Genomic DNA, 15996 nt, shown 5'->3' with positions numbered 1-15996 from the left:
CTGCTGGTATGCCATACCAATTCCTTTTCAGTAATGTCAGCAATTCCTTAGGTATCCTACTATTCCCCACCCACTCGTGTTAAAAGGTAAGTTTAGACTGGTCAATTTCCAGAGCCATCAGAGACATCAGTTATAACAGCTGCAGATCCCTCTCTATGTGCCTACAGTGAAAGATTTGGCGCGGTTTTAAAATTTAGCTTAAAGTGTGGGATATTTGGCTGGTTTCTGTAACAGAACTGTGGGACACGAGAGCGGTCTGAAGTCACCCAGTGCAATTCAGTTTCTTAAGCTAAGCCGCAACCCGGATAGACCATCTGATATGAGCCACCCTGATCACCTTTGGAGGACAGACGAGATGCAAATATTACACCTCGAAAGCAACCATTTGTGAGTTATCTTACCACTGGGTATCCTATTTTTGCAGCAGCTCAGATATTGCCCCGGGAGCAATTGGCTGAAGCAGTGCTGCTAATAGTGAAGAGAAGTCCTAGAGTGTTCCCTCTGATAATCATTCCATCTGGAAGGAGCAGAGAGCAGCTGAGGCCTTCATACAGTGAGAACAGCCTTCTTCTTCTTTTTTTAAAAAGGGCCACATTTCCCCACAACCCACAGATGTGTGCCTTATTATGAAATGGCCCAGATACACTCTGTGTGACACCATATGTGTACTGCAGGGATATCCAACATGGTCTCTCCAGATGTCGAACTACAACTCCTCTGAGCCATAGCCGGCATGGCCAATTGTTAATAGATGATGGAGGGCATCTGGCTGGCTGGCTACCAATGTCCTCCCCTTGCCTTTCCCCAGGCTACGAGGTGGAAATCGTCCTCAGGGCAGGACCCACCATTCATACTGTGGGAAGTCTGGTGCATTCAGCAAATCTGCCCATATTTTTTGCCCTTGTTTCTTGCTGGCTATGAAGCAGCACAGATGGCTTTAAACCCAATTTGAGACTTACAGGGGCTCAAAAGCCCCATGAGTTTCAAGTGTATTTTAAGAACGTCAGGAGATCCTGCAGGATCAGGCCAGTCACTGTGGCCCCTCTTTTCCAGCATCCTGTTCTCACAGTGGCTAACCAGGTGCCGGTTGAAAACCAGCAATCAGGACCCATAAGCACCTTCCTTCCTGTGACTTCCAGCAATTGGTTTTCAGAAGGATTAACTGCCTCTGACCTTCCTGGCCCCGACTCATGAGCAAGGAAAAGAAACAGGGAAGTGATCTCATTTGGCACCAGCTGGAAAGCGACCTCACTTGGGCCACTTCCAGATAAGCTATTTATTTAGCATTCGTTCTGACTTGCTTACACAAAGCTTGTGGGGAAGTCAGACAACGTTGGCTATTTATCAGGCATTCGTTCCCATTGATTGGCAGGGAGAGTTGCACAATGTACGGAGCCTTTCCAGTGTGTTTTCTCATCACCTTCCTTATTGCAAAAAGTCCAGCTTTAGGATTCAAACCCTACTTGCACAATGGAAGAGTGGAGGGGAGGAAAGGAAAAGTAAGATGAACCTGAGCATTCAAAGGCATTCAGCCCCATCAGTATGGGCACGCAAATGAGATCACAAGGCCACAACCTTGACCTCTCTAAGTCCCAGGATTTGTGACCATATGTGTTTTCGTTTTGCACTTTTGCACTGTAAACTGAAGAAAGGTGATTTTTCTTCAGTCCACTGGGAAACTCAGCTACGCTTACTTTCCAACTAGGCCTCGCACAGGCCCTTGCTATATTCTTTGTAAGTTTAATGGACAAATTTACCACAGAGCAGGGTTAACAACTATTAGCAAGAATGGTCCTTTGGCAGCGGAAAGGGGCGATTTATTTGCTGGATATACGCAAAACGGAGGCTACAGGCGGAGGAGGCACCCATCAGCACAGGTGTAAAACGTCAATGACGCATTTGTTAAAATGGCTGGCGCAGTTTTTATTCTTTTGGCCTCGGCAGAGTCTAAGTACAGTTGTGGGCTAGCCCCCATAGAAAAGGTACTCCACCCCACCCCCAGAATAGTTCATTACGAACTGGCCAGCGTCAAGTGTCATGCAGAGCTGTCTGATGAAAAACACATGTCTGCAGAAGCAAAACCCAGCCACATTACACTTTTGACTTAGTCACGACATTGTGTGTGTGTGTGGGGGGAGTCTCTCTCTCTCTCTCTCTCTCTCTCTGCTCTTGCCAACAAAGAACTGCCTGTTTCGTTTACTTCCCAGAAACAGCATTAGCCTTCCAACAAGGTCAGCAAAAATACTGCTTTTCAGTTTGGAGCATGCCATGGTCCAAAATCTGTAAAGTATTAAATAAAAACACACTGCACTGTCCTACGTGCACAGAGAACCTTCTCCTTGGGAGTTCTGGGTGGAGAATAATAACCAGGCAGAAAACTCCTGGCCATTAGGAGCAGATACCTAGAGAGGTGTAGGGAAGCAAACACTCAGCATCCATTTCCTATCCTCATTGGTTGGTTGTTGAAACGATGCCGGTGCAATGCCACTCATTTGGATTAATTGCAAAACAGTTTTAACCAGGTGGTTTTTAGAGACTGTGGCCGTATTACCTTTCTTGGGTGGTCAGCAGGCCACATCAAGGACTGGATGGATCCTATCAGAGTGCAAGTATGCACCTTGGAGTTGCCCTTCTGCAGTACACCTGCTTCCTGCATATAGCAAACTGTGGTCTGACAGCAAAATCCTCCACGTTTACTTAGATGTAACTTCCAGGGTGTTCAATCGGGCTTATAACAAGCACAGCTTTTTTAGGATTGTGGTCTTCATTGCACAGGTGGAGCTGTGGGATGTGTAGGTGGGGGGTAGAGACTAAGACACTGGCATGCAGTTTTATGAATAGTATTTTTGCACTCTTAAAGGTTTTCTCTGGATTGGACTTCGCAAACCCTATACAAGAGTCTGCATTGTGAGACAAGGTGACCTAGATTCTGTGCCAAACAAAGCTAAGTTTTGGAGCATGCACATCTTTTGGAAATCTAGATAATTCTGCTCATACCGCACAACTTATTTTGCCTCCACTAGCCATGGTGAAGATGGAGCCATAGAGGGTGTTGGAGCCCCAATCACAGAAAAACACACACCACTCAGTCCATTTCCCACCCTGGCTTCTAAATTTTCGCCAGGCATTGGCCACATGCTGTCATGCCTCTCTTTTCAGACTTATGGATCAACAGCCTGCCTTTAATATGTATTTCTAAAACCAAGGCACTCAGGATGCTAAATGTCTCCCCAAAGAGCTTGAGGTCCAGCTGCAGAGTCACAGAATGTACATAGCCCTTCCAAGAGAAAACATGATTCTCCACATCAAGGTGCGTGCAGCATACATAGCTTTAAATGACTCAAGTAAATGAGCCAACCAGGAAGAGGGAAGCAGGAATTCCCTTCCAAACCTGAATGTGGCAGACACTAGAAATTACTACCCAAAATTACTCTAGACCTTACTTTGCCAAATTAGTGCCACCCAAAAACCTGTTCCCCACAGAAGTGGTGTAATGTTCAATTCCTCCTTCCAAAAGGGGCTGGTAGATGTTTAGGGTTTTTTTGCAGAATCCACTGGTACATTTCTGGGAGATTTGAAGAAGATCAGTAAAAATTATTTAACACACAAAATTGAAAGGAGGGGAGGATTATCCACCATGGCCTTCTGCCAATCATTTACCTGTCAGCTTCTATGGCCCTCACCTGCAAAATATGCATATTAATATAGCTTTTGGCTAGGTCTGTGTAGTGCTCTGATGGTTGGCTTTAAGATTTGCATTTTAAGTTGTGTTGTGTTTAGTTTTCAGGTGCAGATCTGTATTTGTAGATTGGTATTTGTAGATTTGTATGGCTCACTGAAGTGGGGTAGATAATTGGCTCTGTCCCCCGGGAGACCTTTTCTCGCCTGGTTCGTTGTTGGTGAATCTCAGAATTTCTAGTAAACAAGAAGGAAGTTCCCACAAGTCTAAAGTCTGTCCATCTCTGTTTTAACCTTCTAATTGAGTACACATTTGCACACCAGTTCTGGCCTGTCTCTAGTGACAGTTCTGACATGGATAGGCTTCATGTAATTGCTTGATGCTTACACTATGGTGTGTTCAAATTTATAAAATTTGTTCTAGCTCAAGGTGTCTCCACCCTGAGATGGGGTTAGGTCAAGAGAAAAGACGACTGGTCCAAGATAACTGAGTGGGGATTTGAACTCAGGCCTTTTTCTCTCGGTCTGACTCCACCCAGTAAACATCACACATATATTACCGCTTACATCTGGAGGATCACATTTGAGAAAGCAGGTATGTCTAAAACCAACCCTCTGATTGTGAAGCAAAATCTTTTAAGCCTGGTCTTCCATCAACTGGGTGAAAGGAAACACATTTCTACAGTGGTCTCGTAAGGTAGCAAAAGCATACTGGGAAATTATATATAGTAAGTTGGAAAAAAATGTTGAAAATAACATTTGTTTTAAAACAACAGCAACCCAGAAGCTTTTCTCTTAGATTTGGAGATATCCAAAGAACAAAGGAAATTATTTATGGAACAAAGAAACAGTTCCAACTAAGGAAGACTGGCAACAAAAACTGATGGTATATGCAGAAATGGCATATGCAGAAGATTAAGAAACCAAGAAGAGAGATGTTTTAATATAGAATGGGGAAAATTTATTGATTATCTGGAGAATTACTGTAAACAACTGAAATCACTAGCAGGACTGATATAAAAATGTGCAGTGAGAATAACTAAAATAGAACATAAAGGATGATTAGTGGATAAGATATGAACTGGATAAGCAGTGGGGAAAGATGTAACAAAATTCACCACAGAAAGGGGGGTCATCGATGACTGGATATTTCAATTGGGTCTGCTAACTCAGATGTGTGATTATATTGTAAAATGTGAAAATGAAAAATAAAACATTTTTGAAAAGGAAAAGCATTTCTACAAAATGGGGCAGAAGTTGATTCAGGTGCCTCAGAAATTATACATCCATCACCTGAAAACTGTATTATTCATCACAATCCCCATCTGGCACCTGCCAGTTCATTTCAGGATCTTCAGTGCTCAAACACAGCTTGAAACCGGAAGAGCTTTCACAGCGCAGGTGAAGCAATGATAGTGCTGAGGCCGGGGCTTTGCTCTCTCAAAATCTCAGGTCTGTTGTAGCGAACACCAGCTTTGGCAAAGGTAACTTCATTCTCCTTATTTCTGGAAGTTCCACATGACTAATGTACCCAGATCTGAACAATCGCCACCTCTGAAGGTCACATCCCATATTATCACAGCAGGATATGGAAAGTGTGGTTCACCCACTCATTGTTGTTAACAGAGGTTTGCACTATGCTTTTATCTGTAGGATTTCCTGGTGACTTGAAGAAAGAGAAAAAAATAAGTCAGAATGGATGGAAAGTATTGATGGAGCCAAGCCTGAGAAAGCCTGCCCTATCTCCTCCACTTGAGGTGGGCACGTTCAAGGCAGTTTGGAGGGGCACTAGCAGAAGCTTGTGTTTTCCCCGCCTCTCCTTTTTCCCCACCCGCTGTGAAAAATACAGCATAGGCAATTGTAAAGTGTGCCTATGTGAAGCAATGATTCTTCAACATCAACTTTGCTGGACTGGTCATGTTGTGTGGATGCCTGATGATCGTCTTCCAAAGCAACTACTCTATTCCGAACTTTAAAATGGCAAGCGTAATGCTGGTGGTCAACAAAAGAGGTTTAAAGACTGTCTCAAGGCAAATCTTAAAAAATGTAGTATAAACACCAGCAACTGGGAAACACTGGCCTGCGAGCGCTCCAGTTGGAGAACAGCCTTTACCAAAGGTGTCATGGGCTTTGAAGACACTTGAACTCAGGACGTAAGGGAGAAACATGCTAAGAGGAAGGCATGCTTGGCAAATCCACACCGTGATCAGCTCCCACCCGGAAACCAGTGTCCCCACTGTGGAAGGACGTGTGGATCCAGAACTGGCCTCCACAGTCACTTACACACTCAGTGTTAAAACCGTGTTTATGGAAGACAATCTTACTCGGCTATGAGTGATCACCAAGGAAAAAGAAGATCTATATCACATCATACATACACACACACAAATATATAGCACATATATCTTGCACATGTGCATGTGTACACACACACACACACAGCCTAATGTGAGCATGCTGCATCCCAGAGAGGAGATGGCAGGAGTAGCGTTCTTCCTCCACTTCTCCTCCTGCTGTGCTGCTGCAAACCTGGTAATGGAAAGACTTCCATTTGTCTGCATTCATAAGAATGCTTTTTTTTTTTTTTTTGCAAATTCAGTTCTTATTTATCAGCCAAGAATCGAGCACATCAAATCGTAATCCTAGCTGGGGGGGAAACCTCATACATGAATAGCAGTGTGGGTGGCCACTTGAAATGCAGCTGCATGGAGGCAGATCTATGTCATGATTGCATTTATGTGTGAAGCAGCGCCATGTGCGCCGATTCTCATTAAGATAATGCAAGCCATTTTTAATGCAGTTTGCGCTAGCATGACGCAGTTGCTTGAAAACACTGCTGCAGGGAGCTGTCACAGAGGGTGCCCTTTGCATTTCATGGACTTCTGATTCCACTAACCCCACACACCTGTGTGTGTGTGTGATTATGTGTATATAGGGTTGCCATATTTCAAAAAGGGACACTAAATCTCAAATAATAATAATAATGAGGTTTTGAGCTTTTTTTAAAAAAACAACAACGAAATTCACCCAAGTCTACACTTTCTACATGGGCTGCCATACGTCCAGATTTTCATGGCCATTTCAGCGATTTCCACCCGGATGCTGTTTACAAGGGCCAAATACCGGCTATGTCTGGGAAACTCGGAACGCATGCCAACCCTAGTGTATATCTATCTATCTCCATCCACAAACAGTTTGGGCTGTATCCACAGAGTTGTGTCCTTCATGCAAGGACTTCAGCTTGCTCAATGGAACCTCTTTTCTCTCTCCTTCCTCCACATGTCCCCTGATCTGTTCTGGGAGTTCACCCAAAACTCTGGAGCAGATTTTGCAGGGAAGTACCATAGTGCTGGAACACGGGTGGCGCTGTGGGTTAAACCACAGAGCCTAGAACTTGCAGATCAGAAGGTCGGCGGTTTGAATCCCCGCGACAGGGTGAGCTCCTGTTGCTCAGTCCCTGCTCCTGCCAACCTAGCAGTTCGAAAGCACGTCAAAGTGCAAGTAGATAAATAGGTACCGCTCCAGCGGGAAGGCAAACAGTGTTTCCGTGCACTGCTCTGGTTCGCCAGAAGCGGCTTAGTCATGCTGGCCACATGACCCGGAAGCTGTACACCGGCTCCCTCAGCCAATAAAGCGAGATGAGCACCGCAACCCCAGAGTCGGGCACGACTGGACCTAATGGTCAGGGGTCCCTTTACCTTTACCTTTTATGCAGTGTGGGGGGGGGAGTGTACTAGACGTTGAGCTAAACAGGCTTAGTGTGGGAAAATGGGAAACCTGAATTAACAGGTGAATGAAGCAATTAACTTTTCAACAGCAGGATTTACTGTAGCCATTTCTCTACTTTGGGAACCATAAGAAGACCCTGCTGTGGGACCTTCTGATCAGCAAGCCCATAGTGCTAGAAGGTGTCCCTGCATGAATAGAACGACTTTATTGGTTACCACCCTTACTGTGTGTGTATGCAATCTGCCAACAGAGGGGAACACTTCATGCAACTGATACAGTGGGCTTTTAGTCCATGGAAACTTATGCCGCTAGTCCTGAAGATACTATAAGACTTTTCTTTTTAAAGGGGAGCTCACAACCAGAGCTCTCTCCAAGTGGCTGCACTTCAAAGAGCCACTCTGCTGTCATTTGCACATGAGAACCAGGCCAAAAATCCTACTCTGCTGTGCCAAGAAGGCTGACAGAGAAAGAGTGGCCGATACATTAGCTCAACACTGCCGGCGGAAGCCAAAGGATAAAATACCTCGGATATGGAAAGCTGTCCCAGAGAACCAGTGTGGCATGGTTCTCGACTCAACGGCAACTCACTGGGCCTTTTTTCCTTTGACACTTCTACCCCTTGCATCCAGCTCAAACACCAGACCAGCTTTTCTACTTGCCGCCCATCAATCACGTCACAACAGCAACTGAAGAGGCCTACAGCCTGTCTGGCAAGCCAATGGTGCAGACTGCCAAGTAGGAAGGTCAGATCGGAATTCCTTTTCGGGTGGAAAGGATAGAAAGGGGGAGGGAGCACTTTCTTCTTATTTTCTTGCGGAACTGCCAACTGGAAGGAAAGGCAAAGTAGCATTAACGGGAACATTTTGGTGTCAGCAAGGCCTCTAGGAAAAGAAACCAGGAGGTACACAGGCCATGGCTCAGCAGCAGAGAATCTGCTCTGCATTCCAAAGGTCTGCTTGGAGGATACAGCGTAAAGGTAAAGGTAAAGGACCCCTGGACAGTTAAGTCCAGTCAAAGGTGCTGCTCATCTCACTTTTCAGGCTGAGGGAGCCAGCAATTGTCTACAGAAAGCTTTCCGGGTCATGTGGCCAGCATGATGAAACTGCTACTGGCCATTTACCTTCCTGCCACAGTGGTACCTATTTATCTACTTGACGTGCTTTCAAACTGCTAGGTTGGCAGAAGCGGGGACAGAGCAACGGGAGCTTACCACCTTTGTGCGGATTTGAACCGCCAACCTTCTGATCAGCAAGCCCAAGAGGCTCAGTGGTTTAGACCACAGCGCCACCCGTGTCCTGGAGGATGCAGAGGTGCATGTGGGTAGAAACTAGTTTATTGCACTAAGTTAACATTTAAACTATTGGTTCCGCCCACTTTAACCACTGGCGCCATCCACCATTGACACATGGCCATTGGAAGGCTCTGTCATGGATTGGCTGGAGGCAGAGGAGCGGTGGGAGGCACCCAGGGGAACCCCCAGGGGAAGAAGGCTCAGAGCCAGGGGATTGTTGGTGGGAAGACAACGAATGGTCAGAAGGAGAGGAGTTAGCAGACTGGGAGGAGAAGGGGTCAGAAGCTGAAGGCACAAGAGGGTTTGGTGAGCAGGAAGAGGCTGTGGCAGAGAGCAGTCCAGAATCAGAGGCAGAAGTAGAAGCTGGAGAGAAGGGGGGGGCAAGAGACACAGATATGGCAGGCTGCTGAAGGAGACAAGGAGTCACCTTCTCCTGCTGCAACCAGCTCCCCTCCCACGAGATCTCCTAGAACATGCAGAGAAATGAAAAGAGCAGGGCAGAGATGGGTCGTGGGCAAACACAGTTTGTGACTATTTGGGAAAGGAGGAGCCGAGGAGAGAGTGGTGGGAAGGTGGGGACCTTCATCGCTTGCAACTGTTTCATTGGGGCAAGACCTACTGGGAAGAGTTGCTGGGATCACCAGGCCTGCGCTGTTGTGTTTCTCTGCATCAGGAGTTATTTGCGGACTTGTAAAGTTTGTTCTCGTTTTCAAAGGAACAGACCATTCCATAGAGAAACTATGGAATTTGCTCCAATAGGAAGTAGTGAGTGCCGCCATTTTGGATGGCTTTAAAAGAGGTTGAGACAAATTCAAGGAGGGTAAGTATCAATGGCTACCAGCTAGTGTTCTCCCTTCACAGTCAGAGGTAGTATGCCTCAGGCTTCTCATAGTCCTTTGCCTGGCGACTGTGAGAACAGGATGCTGGACAAGATAGGCCACTGATGTGATCTGGCAACCTCTTCTGGTGTTCCTATACCATTTTTCTCTTTAAGAAGGAATACTTTCACCACACAGGTGGTTTTTTTTAATTAAAAAACAACAACAAGACACACATCTTCTTATAGTCTGGGAAACTGTTCTTTGCATATAACCATATTAGGAGAAGGAATCTATCTAGACCCAATGTAAGACAGTGCCAGTATCATTATGGATTGTAAATTGAATGCACGCAGTTAAGAAGATGGTCCTGCCATAAGCACTAGACGTCAATACACCCTGAAGAAACACAAGAGATAAACACACACCGGCAGAGATCTCAGAAATATTGAGCTGGGAATATGAGATCTTTAGCTCATAAATCTACGGCATGAGTCAGAGACTAGATAGCAATGGGAGAAGCAAAACCAGGCAATCAATCATTTTTTACCTCAAGACTTATCTACAGTGTTACTACCGTTTAGTTGCATTATTGTTGATAGACCCTCCACAGGTACTTTTGTGTGCTTCCCTGCAAACATAGATGCAGGGGAGATATAAAGCAAAAGCAACACACCATACAGGAAGAGCCAAACTTTCCATCTCATCATCGGAAGCAGTGCAAGATAAACACACACAGACACACGTGTTTGTAATTGGAAGTGCAGGCCAGGACACAGACCTGGAAAAAAACTAGGCCCCCACCTTGTTCATGGCACAACTTCAAAAGAATTTTTTAATTCCTCTGGTGCTGAATAACGCGAGGGCAACAGACAGAGGTGTAGCCTGCTTTCACTAAAAGGTTTTGAACCAGCTATTGCCAGAAGGGTGGTTTTGACTTCTTATCCAGTTTCCATTCTGCTTGTGTTGTCTGGTGGGATGTTGGCACAAGAGAACTGGCTTCGGGGCTCAAGCAGCGTTCCAAAAATCTGCTTGCTTAAATACCTGACATGAACTCAACGAAACAGATTTTACAGCATTGGGATACGGCCAGGGGGAAATGGGTCTTACTGCCACTGAACTGCAAACACCGGTGCTCTGAAAACCAGAATTTGCAAATTAGGAGACAAAACATAATTCAGCAGTAGAGCACAGGTTCTGCATACACAAGGTCCCAGGCTCAATTCTGGCATCTCCAGCTAGAGCTGGAAGTGTCCCCTATCTGTAGAGCCACCACCACTGAGAGTAGACCAATGGACCAACGGTCTGATCCAGTATAAGGCAGTTTTCAATGTCTGGGAATGCATGCTGTGGTCCCCCACTGCCAGCATGAATCTCCTCTTCCCTTGTCAGCCTTATCTCTACCTTAGTAGTCACATCCATGTAGGTATTAACCATGGTTAATGCTAATCAGGTTCCCTCTTAATCGGGTTTTAAAAATCCAGTTCAGATCCTGATTTTACATAGAATTATGATTCCCGAAATAAAAGCGTGCAGTGCAATTATATGCATATCTACTTGTAATAGGTATGAGTTACTCGTGCGTAAACTGGTGCCTTTCTCGGTTAATTTGCCTTGTTAAACCTTTCTGACTGCACAGCCCCTTCTCATCGTGGCTGCCTCAGTCACTGGCAGAATCCGTCAGTGGGTGTTTCTTGAACCTCTTCCAACAAAAAAGTTGTTTGACACCCAGTCTCCTCCTCCTCTCACTGCGCGGGAGTCTTCTGCGCAGGGAAGGCGTGGGTAGCGGAGGACCTGGGCTCTCCTCACTGATGTCCAGTGAAGAGTCCTGGAGCCCTCTCTCCAATTCCCCCGTCTGCCCCCCTTTATCCCTGGTGTTGCGCTGATTGGCTTCCTCCTCTACTGAGCTGTTTCTCCCCCTGCTGCTGGGTCCTTCGCCAGCATCATCTGGGAGCCAACCCTTCACCTCTCCCTCCGATGTCAGTTCCCTGACACTACTCAAAGAAGCTCCAACTGAATTCAACTGGACTTACTCTGGGTAAATGTGAACAGGGTTGTAACTGCTATGATTAATAAAGAGATAGTCACTTCTTTTTTCAAATAAGCACGCTCATGTGATGAAATGCCGTTGCACTCAGAAATTGCTTCTGGGCTTCCCATAGGCATTTGGTTGACCACTGGGAGATCATGAAGCTGAACTAGACGGGCCACTGGCTAATCCAGTAGGTTCTTCTCACATTCTCAATGACTACATTGGCCCAGGCTGCAAGACAACAGGCAAACCATTCAGGAAGCATTCTCCATCAGGCTTCCTGTGCACTTGGAATCGCAGTTTGTAACTGCATTGTCTAACCTGAGTATGCATGGGACTCTACATGCAACCAACCAACCAACCAACCAACCAACCAGAGCCCTATGTGAATTATAGCATAGTCTTCCCCAATCTCATTTGCTCAAATGCTGCATTGATATCCACTAATTTAAAATAACAACTTTGCATTTGTCTAAAAACTTGAATACATCCTCATCTGCTTAGTTTGGTTAGTTTTGTCTCATATAATCTGAAGCATATTGCATTCCACTTGCTAAAAAATACCCTGCGATTTTCTGTCATAATCTCTTAAAATGGTCTTAACACTTCGGTCAGTATTATTTATTTATTAAAACAATCTCTGTACTGCTTTTCCTGTAAACATCACAAGGCAATGTACAAAAAACATTAAAAGTATGTTAAAACTTAAAAGAATAAACACAATAGCAGCCAACATTAGGCCCAAATACCTGGCCACACCTAGGTTACAGCTCGTGGTTTGTCTGGAGAGAGGTAAACCATGAGCCTGAATTCAGATGATATACTGAGCCAAACCATGGCGTCACTCAGCATAGCACAGCAAGAAAACCACTAAAGAAAAGAAAAACAGCTGCAATCTTCTTTCCACGAGTCTGTATATTTGCTAATTCATACTAAACCATGGTCTGGCTTAGGGTTACATATGAGCAGGAGAATTATTACAGTCAACTGGCCTATGAAAAATTCATTTTTAGCAGACACCACAGTGCCATCAGTCTAATTCAAAGGGGAGGTGATTCTAAAGAGACCCACTTTGCAAAGAAGTATGCAAGTAGTATCTTAAGTACATTCACTAATCTGTTCAGGGAGGCCGAGAGGTGCATCTCAGGGGTGAGGGTCTGTCAATTATGGGCTTTCTCTTCCACTGGGGGCTTACCATTTTTACTATGTTTTATTAGGCCAATTAAAACCTCTGTATAGGCAACTATGTCATGACTGGCGTTAAGCAAGAAGAGTGTTAATTTCAGTTTTTAACAATGTATTACTCACTCTGATCCTTAGGATATTGCAGGAAGCAGGCTCACTATTACCATTTGGTATGACTCACTTAATTGTCCCCTAGCCTTCGGGGGTTTACTCAGGTTTATTCTTTATATTTAATTCTCATGATGCATTTGCCACTGTCCAGTGACTCAGAGAGCAATCCCACACTCCCCCTTTATGCTCCAGATAAAAGTTGCTGAGATAGTTGCCAGGAGAAAGCAAAAAGAAAGGAAGTTTATCGTAGCACAAATAACACTCATTTGGTTCGGCGTTGCAAATCCAAACACAGATCCACAAAGTGAACTTGAAGAACTCCCAAGTTATCTGCATATGGTTATGCATACCATCCATTCACAAGTTAATGTGGTTTCTCTATCCAAGTAAAACATAGCAGAAACTCCAAGTGTCCCTATTTTCCAGGGACGTGTCTGATTTATAGAAGCCGGGGCAGTTTCTGATTTGATCCTGGAATGTCTCACTTTCCCTTAAAGGTAAACGGACCCCTGGCCTTTAGGTCCAGTTGTGACCGACTCTGGGGTTGCGGCGCTCATCTCGCTTTATTGGCCGAGGGAGCCAGAGTACAGCTTCTGGGTCATGTGGCCAGCATGACTAAGACACTACTGGTGAACAAGAGGAGCACGGAAACGCCATTTACCTTCCTGCCGGAGCCATACCTATTTATCTACTTGCACTTTGACGTGCTTTTGAACTGCTAGGTTGGCAGGAGCAGGGACCGAACAACAGGAGCTCACCCCGTCACGGGGATTCGAACCGCCGAGCTTCTGATCAGCATGTTCTAGGCTCTGTGGTTTAACCCACAGCACCACCCGCGTCCCTTCCACTTTCCCTTAGGCCATCCCTATTTTCATTGAAGAAATGTTGGAGTGTATGGAGTTATCTGACCCCCTGAGCCATCTGAGCAGCCCTGTATAGGAAAGTTTTTTTTAATGTTTATGTTTTATTATGCTTTTTTATATGTTGGAACCTGCCCAGAATGGCAACCCAGTCTGATGGGTGAGGTATAAATAGTTTAAAATTATTATAATTATAATTATAATTATTATTATTAGATAGGTTGTCCCTATTTTCATCAGAAACCTGTTGGAGGGTGTGCATATTTACTATGACCTGATACCAAGAAAGACTTCCAGGAACAGCTATCAAGGGGAGGTGGGCCCTCTGATATCACCCTCACTGCCTCCCAATAAAGGCCTTAACCCAGAAGGGAAAATACATCAGTTTATGAATCATAAGTAGTTAGGCAACATTCCCCCCACCTGTCATACTGAGTGTCCATCAAAGGGGAAGCTTTTCATTCTTTGGAATCGTGCTGCTGTTTGCACAGAGTCCAATGCCCTTTCTGAACATCCTGTTACTCACCCAGGTTGGGCTGTGACATTGCCATGGATCTCTGCGATACAGGGGTAGAAGCGGCTGAAGGATGATGGCTCATGTGGTTCAATGGCTGGGTCATGGTCTTTCGAGGATCTTGCCACGTCGTAATCTTCTCTATATGGCTGCAAAACAGAAACGCAGGCATTTTAGGCTGAGAGGAACTGGGGAGATTTCAGTCACAAATATGACCCAGAGCTCCGATTGTCCATCTGTGGATGTCAGCCATTCCCCCTAACTTTTGCTAGGTCTTACAACTGTAATATTTATCAGTATCCAAAAAATTCCCATCATCCCTGACCGCTGGTCCTGCTACCTTGGGATGATGGGAGTTGTAGTCCAAAAACAGCTGGAGAGAGACCCAAGTTTGGGAAACCCCAGTTTAAGTAATTTCGTTGTCCCCGAGAGGGGGCAATGACAATAAAGATGATATTATTATTATTATTATTATTATTATTATTATTATTATTATTATTATACCATATGCCTTTGTACTCTGATCATTCTTCCCCCACTATCCTTCTCTCGTGTTATCTTCATTTCCCCTAATATTATGTTGGGTTGCTTTGTGTAAATGTAAATGCCTTATGAATAATAATAATAATAATAATAATAATGTAAATGTAAATGCCTTATGAATAAAAAAAATAGAAGTCATTCGAATATGACTTCTCAGATATACACTCGAATATGAAAAGATATACACTGTCACAACTTTTACAAGTAATTCGAAGCTTGGTTTCACCTTTACCCTACATTTTCAAACTTTGCAGCTCCAGGTCACTTTCACTTTGTACGTCTCACATGCCCTTCCTTCCAGCGACTGACTCACTTCCTCACTTCAAGGTTTCCTTCAATACTAATTCATTCTCCCTTTGTATGACACCATGCAATGTTTGCCTTTCCTGTATTCTTTAGCTTCCCAAGCTGCCGCCCCCTTCCCTCTGATTTTGACTCATTTCAGAATGAAGACTTGAATAATATATTGGGCTGAAAGAGTTCCCTTGTGAAAATAACCTGTGAGCGATTCTTTCAGTACAGTCATACTTTGGATCCTGAACGCCTTGCAAATCGAACGTTTTGGCTCCCGATCGCCGCAAACCCGGAAGCGAGTGTTCCGGTTTGCAAACGTTCTTTGGAACTCAAATGTCTGATGCAGCTTCCGATTGGCTGCAAGAGCTTCCTGCAGCCAATCGGCAGCCGTGCCTTCGTTTCCGAACGTTTTGGAAGTCGAATGGACTTCCGGAACAGATTCCATTCGACTTCCAAGGTGCGACTGTATTAGGTAAAGGTAAAGGGACCCCTGACCATTAGGTCCAGTCGTGACCGACTCTGGGGTTGCGGCACTCATCTCGTTTTATTGGCTGAGGGAGCCGGCGTACAGCTTCCAGGTCATGTGGCCAGCATGACTAAGCCGCTTCTGGCAAACCAGAGCAGCACATGGAAACGCCGTTTACTTTCCTGCCGGAGCAAGCAGTACCTATTTATCTACTTGCACTTGATGTGCTTTCGAACTGCTAGGTTGGCAGGAGCAGGGACCGTGCAACGGGAGCTCACCCCATTGCGGGGATTCGAACCGCCGACCTTCTGATCAGCACGTCCTAGGCTCTGTGGTTTAACCCACAGCGCCACCCACATTATGACCTTAAATGAGAATGCTTCTAGCAGAAATGAGAGTAGATTAATATCTATTTGACTGCTGGATAAAGTTTACAAATTTGGCAAAGGATAGGTTCCCAAAGGCATGTTTATGA

The 15996-nt window shown here is 45.0% G+C and overlaps 1 protein-coding gene across 1 annotated transcript in view; it reads right to left on the bottom strand.

Moving 5' to 3' along the window:
* The window catches only part of WWTR1 (WW domain containing transcription regulator 1), a 91188-nt gene that overhangs the window by 21871 nt on the left and 53321 nt on the right, over positions 1 to 15996 (bottom strand). Inside the window, exon 2 of the mRNA XM_082224513.1 lies at positions 14231 to 14367. Coding sequence (XP_082080639.1) covers positions 14231 to 14367 — 137 coding nt within the window. The remainder of the gene's footprint in view (positions 1 to 14230; positions 14368 to 15996) is intronic.

The sequence above is a fragment of the Podarcis vaucheri genome, assembly GCF_965113315.1.
Source record: "Podarcis vaucheri genome assembly, chromosome: 5".
NCBI classification, from domain to species: domain Eukaryota; kingdom Metazoa; phylum Chordata; class Lepidosauria; order Squamata; family Lacertidae; genus Podarcis; species Podarcis vaucheri.
The sequence above is the reverse complement of the archived record's forward strand: the minus strand, read 5'-3'. Positions and strand labels throughout refer to the sequence as shown.